General features: G+C 37.8%; 1 protein-coding gene across 1 annotated transcript; it reads right to left on the reverse strand.

Annotated features, from left to right (window-relative positions):
• Positions 1-1,065: 1,065 nt before the first annotated feature.
• LOC307117102 (uncharacterized protein) lies at positions 1,066-11,235 on the reverse strand. Its single transcript, XM_079801814.1, has 3 exons — positions 11,168-11,235; positions 10,183-10,547; positions 1,066-2,161 (listed from the first exon to the last, which is right to left on the reverse strand). The coding sequence occupies exons 2-3, from the start codon at positions 10,490-10,492 to the stop codon at positions 1,650-1,652; spliced, it is 822 nt and encodes a 273-aa protein (XP_079657940.1). The 5' UTR covers positions 10,493-10,547; positions 11,168-11,235; the 3' UTR covers positions 1,066-1,649.
• Between the last annotated feature and the right edge of the window lie 415 nt (positions 11,236-11,650).

Raw genomic sequence — 11,650 nt, forward strand, 5'->3', positions numbered from 1 at the left:
GTTTACTGATCATTTGTTTCTTCACCGTTTTAAATTCCAGTTATTGTGCATGTGATTAATAGTCCTTGTGTTGTCACCCGGTAGCGAGTACAACATCGTTCAGAAACCGCTAACGTAGATAAACACCAGCAAGATAAAGTCACTTTATTCAAATACCCACAGCCCTTTATCTACATATCAAGTATTATATTGGGAATATATCATCTTGGAGAGAGTTTTACTGTGCTGACTGTCGTAACCGGACACTACGCATTGTTTGAATGCTGAACGGAGAATGATTGACGGAGGGAAGACGAGTTTCCTTGAACTTTAATTTAACAATGTAAAAATTCCTCTGTCCCTCACATTCAGCTATGAAATGGCTTTAGATTACTTTGTACCAGCAAATCACAATATAAGAATGATTGCTGAAGAGGATCATGTGAAGATATCTATTTCTGATGATTATTTAATTATCATGACAGGCCTGTCTGAGTTGTGTCGACAGACGGAGACGGCCGCCTTGTAATTACTTGTGCAGGAAAAACCCTGTATATAACATTACAAACCATAAATATCCTAACCTCCAGTGATCTCACCTACTGGTCTTACTAGACAGGAAGGCGCGGCGCCGAACTCTGGTCTCAGGGAGTAATTTGTTGCAGTGGCAGATACCACAGACAGCAAAAGATACGAAGCAAGAAGAAACACTAATGGTTCACGGCTGTTTGGGCGTGCAGTGTTCTGATTTGCTTAGCTCCTATTTATTTGTTTGGTGGAGGCAATCCAGAATTACTGTTGGTGAAATTATAATCAGACCACCCCCCCCCCCCCCTTTCAGAAAACTCTTCGGATCTGCACGATTCACACAAGTCACCAAAACAGACGTGAGAAAAGCGCACTGTTTGCATCCCTGCATTGCGGTCTTGATGTGCGTTGTTCACTCTCTTGACTCAAGACTTCAGTGCGGCATGCCCATAAAAACCAAGTGTTTTTCAGAGAGACTCAAAACCAAGGCAGAAAATAGCCTATTACTTATTCATTATGATGTTTTTGAATGTAAAAACCACGCAAACGCAATAAGTTCACCTCAGACAACAGTATAATTTTTAAAAAAAAGCCAGTTCATGACACCTTTAAGCACTGCTACACAATACACACCTGAACACAATGAACCAATAAGAATGCGACACAACAGGAATAAATCAGAACAGACGATTTCCAACTTGGGCAGACCGATCAGTTTATGACATCAAGGTACTGTGAGAGGTGGTGTTCATGGAAGAGTAGCAATATAACTAAAGCTTTGAAACATCAGCAAATGAAATAATGAACCCACAAAGAGGTATAAGACCATGCAAGCGTCAGGGGTGTTGATGGATGTGATCTACTGGATCTATGTTTTGATCGTCATTCTGAATCTGATTCAGACTTGAGTGATGAACGGATCGACGGCACTCGCTTCTCTCCAGTGTGAACTCTCATGTGCTTGTTAAGGGTTCCTTTATGTCTGAAGCTCTTTCCACACTGTTGACAGGTGTAGGGTTTCTCTCCAGTGTGAACTCTCATGTGGAGTTCAACGTGTAGTTTGTGATTGAAACCCTTTCCACACTGAGGGCATTTACAGTTTCTCTCCAGTGTGAATTCTCATGTGCTTGTTAAGATTTCCTTTACGTCTGAAGCTCTTTCCACACTGAGGGCATTTGCAGTTTCTCTCTAGTGTGAACTGTCATGTGCTTGTTAAGGCTTCTTTTTGCAGTGAATCGGTTTCCACACTGTTGGCAGGTGAAAGGCTTCTCTCTAGTGTGAACTGTCATGTGCTTGTTAAGGTGTACTTTTTGATTGAAACTTTTCCCACACTGTTGGCAGGCGTAGGGTTTCTCTCCAGTGTGAACTCTCATGTGGAGTTCAACGTGTAGTTTGTGATAGAAACCCTTTCCACACTGAGGGCATTTGCAGAGTTTCTTTCCAGAGTGATTTCTCAAGTGGGCTTTGAAGGTTTTTTTTTTTCTGAAACTCATCCCACACTGTAGGCAGATTAAGTTATTTCTTGTCCCTGCCTTTTTAGTCTGTAAGCAACTGAGTGATTTTTCTCCAGTTATGAAATCATTATGATTCTTATATTGATCTTTCTCTTCCATTTCATTCAGTTCTTCAGTCTCCTCTATCGGTGCCATCAGGTCTAAGAAAGACAAATAAAAGTTAACCCCACTTTAATGGCACAAAGCAACCGACATCAAAGCATTTATACATGTAAAGTACCAAAACCAACACACAACTAAATCTTATACCCACTAAGCTACTATAAGAGGTGTTACAAATAATCTGAGAAGCTGCCTTTAATATTGCCAACTCTTCACTTGCTTTAGGGCATGTCTCAAAATGTCAAGCTGACAGTTAACCTTATTTAAACCTTTTATTTGACCCTGGTTAATTATATAGACTGATCTAGGGCAGGGGTAGCCAACCCTGTTCCTGGAAGGTCTTTATGCATTTTTCATTTCCAACCCTGGTCCAAGGTGTGTTTGATTACGACTGGAGCTAAACTCTGCAGGATGGTTGTCCTCGAGGAACAGAGGTGGAAAAAAAATCATCGTCAAACTAAAAACTTGCAGTAATTCCATGTAATTTATTAAAAGTAAACCGGCAATATTTTTTTCAGGAAGCAAATACAATGTTTGTCATAACTTTAGAATGACCCAACACTAAGGCCCAAAGGTCACTGGCAGGTGGAGTTGTGACAGTTGTCAATGATTTGTTTTTCCTATTCCGTACTGGGGTGGCGCTGTGGAGCGTATATGCAGGAAACCAGGTAGGAAGGTATTTAAGGAAGTTAATGGCGTCTTGCGCTTTCTCTCTCTTGCGCGCGCTCTCTCTAGTCTTTGTTGTCAGACACGGGTTATTCCCGGTCATGGTCACGCTAGTAGATGGCTTGTGAGTATTGCTGTTGCAGGCCACGTTGCATTGGGTTAATGCTACCTTTAATGCTGTGGTTCTTTTTCTGTTCTAATGTTTACGATTCACATTTGGAGGAATATGTTTCGCTCATTGAATTTCGTAAAGCATTCGGAAGTTGTGGGAGAGCGATTACCGAGTTGTGTGTAAGCGGCGCGTTAGAGAGAGAGTTTGTTTCCCCAATCCGGTTATGCTGTGGTTTAGACGTTAATTCAAGGCATTATAGGCAGGATGTTTTGAGGAGGTTTTTGGTGTAAATTAGGGAGGTTTTTCTCTGGGGGGTTTTTTTGGCGCTCGAGTTTGCCAAACTATTTTGTAAATATTGTGGTGATGTATTGAATTGTTTCATGCCCAGTAGTTTAATGAGTGACATGGTAAGACATTTTTTCCCCCTTTTTTGTTGAACTTTGGATCCAGATGATTTTCCCTTTGTTGCTTTGATTCTGTATCTGTAGCCTTATTGTATTTTGGATTTATTTTTTCATGTGCAAGGTTTATTGCATTGCACTTTATTCCTTAAATTGTTTAATTATTTGATTTATTTGTCACTCATTTATTGTTGTGAGGTAACTAAAAGGTAAATGTTTCTGGGTTTTAAATTAATATTTTTTTTTTTTTTTTTTATTGAATGTATTGAGTTATGCAATATGACTGGAATTGAACTTGAATAGAGAACTTTCAAATCAACTTTTTGTGGTTCCTTGTCCAATTTGATTCATACAACTTGATTAGTAATGTCATCCCTATATGTAATGACTCTAATGATAAATTTAACTAAATAATTGTGGTGGTTTTTACCCCTGGCGCCCGAACCCAACCTTATAGAGTCAGATACAGTCACAGAAGTGGCGCCCGAACAAGGACCCGTAGATGTTGTGTGTTTATTGATTTATTGGGATTTATTTGTGTAATTATGGAACCCTGTTCTCCTCTTATAAATTTTACTGGATCTGGAGATGATCGCAGTCTGGGACCATTTCATGATAACCCTTCCACTCCTCAGAATGTGGAGCAGTCTCTATTAGATGATGACAGGTTTAGAACAACCATTTCTTGGTGTTCCTCTGACAGGTTCAGGGAACCAAACAGATGATTTAAAAATATTTTCTCAAGCAATTGATTCACTTAAAAGTGTATTTGTGGACACTGTAGCTTGGCAGAAAAAAATGGTTTGAGGAAAATGCTAAACTTTGTGCTAAAGACATTCCTAAAGAAACCTTAACATTAGTTGAAAAAGCGCAAACTGATTTTTTGGAGGTCCTTAATGATCGTATGAAAGATTTTACTGATCAAACAATTGATGCTATTAAGTGGAATGCAGAACAGTCATGTACTGAGTTTAAGGAATTGTTTGATGATGCTAACAATTCATTGCTTACTTCTTTTAAAACAGCTATCAAAGAACATAGTGTAGATGGAAAGGAGTTGCAAGAAGAAGTATGCCGTCTCAAGCAGCAAGTTGTTTACTATGCAAACTTCTCTTGATGCCCTTATGCAGAGATGCCCTCAACTTGACAGTAAGATAGATGAACGGGAGGATGTTGCTTCTGCTCATTCTTCTCAGGTATGTTTAGGTTCAACTGCACCATGTAATACTGGGGATTTGGTCAGTCAGGTTTCTGATCCAACAGTTTCAAATAGTTTACTTGGAAAGATGTAAAGACTTCTTAGCTCTCAGACCAATGTCAAATAGCGAAATTCTTGCAACTATGCTCAGTGTTCTGCATATGTCTGCCCGTGATTGGTGGGAGACAATGAGATTTAAAGATGACACTTGGGAAAGTTTATCGATTAACAATTATCAAGATGTGCTGGAGGATCAAGTACGAAATCGGTTACAAGGGGCAAATGAAAGTGTTTGTGACTTTACTTTCTCATTTCAAGCTTTGTTTAAGCGTTGGAAAAAGGAAGCTACAGAGGATGAGGTTTTAAAAGCTATGAACCCTTGTTTTGCTAGTCACCTTAGAGGTCGGGGGCAGGGGTAGTTGGAACTGAAGAATGCATAAAGCCCTTCCAGGAACAGGGTTGGTTCCTGGAAGGGCTTTATGCATTCTTCAGTTCCAACCCTGGTCCAAGGTGTGTTTGATCACGAGGAACAGAGGTGGGGGGAAAAAAATCACTGTCAAACTAAAAACTTGCAGTAATTCCATGTCATTTATTAAAAGTAAACCGGCAATTTTTTTTCAGGAAGCAAATACAATATGTTTGTCATAACTTTAGAATGACCCAGCACTATGGCCCAAAGGTCACTGGCAGGTGGAGTTACAACTCCCCAATCAACCAAACCTGAAAGCAAAACTCACAGATGTGAGCGAGAGTACACAGCAGAACAAATCAATGATATTTATGTCATGATTCAAATCAATGATATTTATATCATGACAACTCTCTGAGAGATTGGCATGGTAATGGATATTGCAATGTTAAAGTTTTTGGTCCTACAAGATTTGCTACTGCCAGCAGGCACGTGCAGGGGGGGGCTTTGGGTGCTCGAGCCCCTGCCCTTTTTCAAAATGAATCAAAAGTGCCCCTCTCAGACAAATATCAATGATAATATCGTGGTCAATAAAACTAAATAAATGTGATTATTATAACATGACATTGATGACAATGTATACAATAGTAACGAACGGCTCAAAAGTCGGACAATTTCTGTTGAGGCGTTGCCATAACGCGTTGCTATGGGTTGCGTGCATTTTGATTGATTGCTGATTTTCCTCTGTTCGGAAGCGGCTCTCGAGCCAAATATGGTCCTTTCAGAGAGTATGTGGCCTTACGGGAAAAATGTAAACCAATATTTTTTTTCATCCATAATCAGAGCTAATGTGTTGATTTAATTACAAATCAATATATTATATATTTTAAAGTATTACACAATTCACCAATGCCCGTTTGTCATGTATATACACCAATCTGGCAAAGCATGTTCAAATTCCATTGGGCATGTGAAGTGGAGCGGTAATTTTCTGTTCTTATTCATAAATCGGTTGAAAATTACATGGACACACGAACTACGTTTCGGGCTTTCGGTAGGGTGCGCGCGTGTACCGAACGGTTATGAATGTAATCTATAACAGTTAACAGTCGGCTTGTTTAAAGCGCGGAACACACTTCAATCCGAGTTCCCACACGAACATATTAAGTATTCAGTCCATTTTATCACGAAATTCAAACGATAAATGCCATTTTAACGCTCTATTATGTGACGTGACAGATAGACGCGTATCAGTTCAACTTCAAGCGGCAGCGCGCGACGCGCGAGTGAACGCGATCATCTCTTCCTAAAGAAATGAATATCTAAAGGTATGTTGAGGATACATTACAACTTATTGAAACGTATCATATGTTGTGTAATCGCTCCATCGGTGTTTCAACCGCGGAAAGAAAATAAAACAGCTTGTAAACAAACAATGTCATGTAGAATCACATTTACCTCAGAAGTCATTCAGTGTCCACAGCTGTGAGTTCACTAGAGAGATTAACTCTTTCACTGAATACATGCACTATATTAGCCTATATATTCGTTATATTAGCCTATATATATTCATTATATACCACTTAGCCTGTTAGTGATGTCTTGTTTATTTAATGTATGTTTAAATAAACCTGTCATGAAAATTACAGCCACTAAATGATTATATTTCAACAAATAAATCAAAAAATACTAATAATTAGATTTACATATTAATGCAAAAACTGCTTTATGTGAAGCTTATGAGTGTTGATTATTATATCTAAAAATAAATAGCAAATGAATTTAGGCTAATAGTTTGGGCTCTGTTGTTAATCTTTAATAGCAATATGTAAGGGCTCCCTGTATAGTTTACAGCATTATATTTAAGAAACTTTTAGTTATAATTGAATTCATTTAAGGACAGACAATTTTTTTTTTATTAAACCACTGTTGAATAAAAATTAATAAAACGCAATTTTGTAAAACGTGACTTCAAAACCGAGATACGTACCGAACCGTCAGTTTTGTGTACCGTTACACCCCTAATATATATATATATATATATATATATATTATATATATATATATATATATATATGTATATATATATATATATATATATATATATATATATATATATATATATATATATGTACATATTGCCCCTTTTTTACATTTGAGCCCCTGCCTCTGAAGAACTCTCTGCACGGCCCTGACTGCCAGTACATCCACAGACACACTGCTGAGAACATGTAAGACATGCTGCTGCACGCATAACATACATGAAATTACCCATAACAGATCTATACAGGTGGAGCTGGGGAAGGTGGAGGGTTGCTGAAAGCGCTCTGCAGACTGCTATCAGCCAATACTGTGGAGTATTTGAATGTAGAGCAGTGAGCTCATTGGCGGTCGAGTAACCAGTCAGATGTGCTATGTAGATGATGATGTGATTGCTAGCAGATTGACATAACAGAACTTTGTATAGCAATAACCAACACGCATAATGCTATTTATGTATAAAATATCAGTAAAATAGTGTCTTCTTAATTGAACCGTTAATTTTGCAAAGAAACCGTATGTGTGAAGAATTTCAGTCAGGATTAATCAAAGCCCATCATTGAACAGAAGCTGTTTATTGACGTTACAAATCGCCTGCTTTAACCCTCTGATTGTGTATTGAAGTGGAATCGATTCCACATGGACATTGTGTAGCGACATACATTTTAATGCATCATCCGATGTTTACCACTTTTTTTTTTATTCAATTATATGGCTTGTGTCATGCTTTGTCAGAGAGTACTCTCAGGCAAATAAGTTATTTTGCGTTTGCTTTCATGCACGGAACTACTTTTACTTTGCGTTTCCAAATTTCTAAAGAAACATGTTAATTGGTGGTTCAAAGACCAAAATCTACACTGTAAAAAGTGAATATGGTTGTATGTTGGATTACTATAACTATTTTATATCTTTCTGTTTTCCAAATTGTAACTCAGCATTCTACGACTTGCACCTTAAAGGACAATTCGAGTTTCATGAAAACGAATCCCAGAGAACGATCTACTCGGTAACCATGTGTTAATTAACCCTAGGTTCATTTTTCACCGGAGTTGTCCTTTAAACACAGAAATTCACAACTATTCAAATATCTCACTTTTTAGCCAACATATAATTCCCAGAGACCTACCTAAACTTCAATGTGTTTTTGTTTGTATAATTATCTCACTTGTTCACTCAATGGAGGGCTCTGCCTGGCTTCTACGGATCAAATAATTGAATTAAAATCAAAGGTGAAACAGAGATTGTTGATTGTCTTACTTTTGCTTTTGTCTGGAAATGTGCATCCAAACCCTGGCCCTGAGCTGCAATACTCCCATAGGGCTGGGCGATATATCGCATGACATTGTTAGGCGCATCTCGTCAGTAAAGCCGGTTCCTTGATTAGTAGTAAATCGCCATCACCTGCTTTCAGATAGAGCGGCATTTACTACACAGAGCCGTAGTTCACTGACAAGCTGAGCCATATTGCATTAATTATCACGGACGTATCGCCTGAGAACAGCCTTTCCTCGGCCAGTCCTTCTGCCGCTGGCTCTGATGTCTCTGTAGTGGTTCGTCTTGTGTAGATCTAACGGGCGATCTTTGCTCTCATGAATCTATACTTTGTTGTCTGCCAAATAGTTTTGACTGAGGGCAAATAGAAGTTTCATAACTTTATTTTTTAAGGATATTTAAATATGCATGCAGTGAAGATAATGTAGGAGTTGCCTGGACCACATTTGTGTGGCTAATAATGTTTAATATATATTTTTAATGAAAATGAAAAGAGGCAGAGTGGTGTTTTATGACATATTTCTCCTGGAGTGCCTTGAACGCGCGTCAATTTCGCTTCCAGCGCTTGATTTCTACGCGCGTCCAATTCGCAGCGGACGTGCAAATGCATTCAAAATGTTTGCGCGTAAAACTAGACGCGGTAGACGCGATTTAGATTTTTCGATTTATACAGTAAGCTTCAATTAACTATCAATGAGAACAAACATGTTTACATTGCTAAGGGTGTTGTGTAGTGATCAAACAAACATCAACAGTAGCTATAAAAGTGTGCACACATGAACAGCAGATGGCTTTTTTAGGCAGTTCACGTTACCGAGAAGCCTCTAAACTAAACATCCCATCAACTGATCTAACTTCTTTAACTTAAGCAAACGCTGCGAATACATATTTAGTGTGCACACTGAGACTGAGAGAAATAAACAGCAGATGCTGGCTATTTTCAGTTAGCTAATAATAAACACCACTTTAACATGATCTCTAACTTAAGCAAACGCTTTTAATACACATTTAGTCATAACAAAACAAAACCATGCCCGTTTTAATGCTAGTAAAAGTGTTAGTATAAGGAAACGATCCACCGCATGCCTCTCTGCCACTCATCTGTGCTGATCTGTGTCTCGGGTGGATGATGTCACTCGGAGGGAGGCGTGACCATGTCCGCTAAACACGCCCCAGTTTCTTGACTCCACCCCCACATCAAAACAGTGCCATAAAGTGACACGCGCAGAAAAGTGAAGCACAAAGGGGAAATAGTATCGCACACTCACACTTGACTGAAACGCAGAATAAAAGTTGCGTTGCAAATGAAACCAATTTATTTCCCTTTTGCAATTATTTATTTTTGTTTCTCTCAATACTATTTTTTCTTTTGCAAAACTTATTTTCTTCTTTCAATACTTTATTTTTCTTTAGCAATTTTTTTTATTTTTGTTTGCAAAACTTTATTCTTTTGCAAATCTATGCGGCATTATTTTGACTCCATATAGAAATATGTACAGGTTTTCAGCCTGAGCTGCAGGGCGAAATCAAATCGTCATCAGATCAGGCTGGGTTTACCTGGTCTAGGCCATTTCAGGAGCGACTCGCAGAACAGGATAGCGGATTCAGTCAATTAAAAGCGCTCATCATTCCTGAAACTTTGCAGAATAAGTGGACGTTGGTCCTCTAAGAAACATGACAAAACTTTTCTTCAAATTGTGAATGTAGTTTAGACTACAGAAAGCAAGCAGTGCAGCCGTTATAGTGCGATCGACAGAAAATCTCTATAAACAATGACTCTAACGGCACAACACATCTCTTATTTACATCGAGTATAAGCTTTGCTTGTTATAATGAGAGGATCTGCGAGCGTGTAGACTTGAAGAATGACAAGTTTACTCCAACCAGCAGGACTGAGGACATTCACAAGACATTCTTCACAAATATCCAATGACGAGTTCAGCTTTGAGAATGAAACCAACCTGTTTGTTCCTCAGTTTCTTCATGTTTGACTCTCAATGTTTCTTCAATCTTCATGTCTTCTCTCTCCTCTTTCTCTGTGTGTTCCTCAGTTTCTTCATGTTTCACTCTCAATGTTTCTTCAATCTTCACGTCTTCTCTCTCCTCTTTCTCTGTTTGTTCCTCAGTTTCTTCATGTTTCACTCTCAATGTTTCTTCAATCTTCACGTCTTCACTCTCCTCTTTCTCTGTTTGCTCCTCAGTTTCTTCATGTTTCAAACTGAATACATTTTCAATCTTCAGGTCTTCACTCTCCTCTTTAATAAACACCATTTTTAAATCACATGGATGTCAGTCGCTTCTTCAGGAGTTTTTCTGTGTGTTTGTCCTGTTTAAGATGAGAATAATTAACAGAAAGAAAAATAAATCCACATTAAATCTCTGCGAGTGTCTCAATCAGCTCTAGTTCAATATCAGCGCAGTCTCAGTAACACTCAAAACTAGCACTACGAACTAATAAAACAACACAAATTATACAGACACTATATATTTATTTATTTATATCTTATTTATTTCTCTCATCTCTACTCGCCAGAGACTGAACTCATGTTTATATGATGAACTGATTCACAATAGAGAGAGAAATGAGACGCCAGAGACTGAACTCGTGTTTATATGATGAACTGATTCACAATAGAGAGAGAAATGAGACGCCAGAGACTGAACTCGTGTTTATATGATGAACTGATTCACAATAGAGAGAGAAATGAGACGCCAGAGACTGAACTCGTGTTTATATGATGAACTGATTCACAATAAAGAGAGAAATGAGAAGCTCCTTCTGTTACTCATGAGTTTATTCTGTTACTTTACTCACACGACGTTAATAAGTGTTAGATAAAGCTATGCAATGTTACTTTTAATAATAAATCATTCAATCTGCGTTGCTTGTAAAACTTTGAAGATTGTTTCTATTGTTTAAACACTGTAAACGCTTAAAACACAAACCTTTCTTCAGCCGAATCACAACAGATGCAGGAGCCCTGCGCAGCTTTATGACGTCACACCACCACACCAAAATAAAAGTCCCGTTCACACACTCCAGTCTACAGTCACAGAAGTGCACACATACAAATAATACAAGAGATGACAGAAATTCAGAGTTGAATGTATTGGTGAAATACATATTTAAATACATGTTGTTCAATGATGTGTTGAAAATATTAGACTTATTTAGACTTTGTCTAAAAGTTAAAACGGTATTGTTTAGGGGAATAAATTATTTATATAATATATAAATACATCTAAAGTTCATTTGAGTCTAAAAAATACCTGAAAATAAGTGTACTAATGTTGACTGGTGATTTTTATTTGTAGACTATAAGATTCTACATCTAAATATCTAGATATATAGATCTACATCTAGATATTCTCACCGATAAATATATTATTAAATAATAAATATGTAATATAAAATCTTGATATATAATC

The sequence above is a fragment of the Gobio gobio genome (genome assembly GCF_949357685.1).
Source record: "Gobio gobio genome assembly, chromosome: 1".
NCBI lineage: Eukaryota > Metazoa > Chordata > Actinopteri > Cypriniformes > Gobionidae > Gobio > Gobio gobio.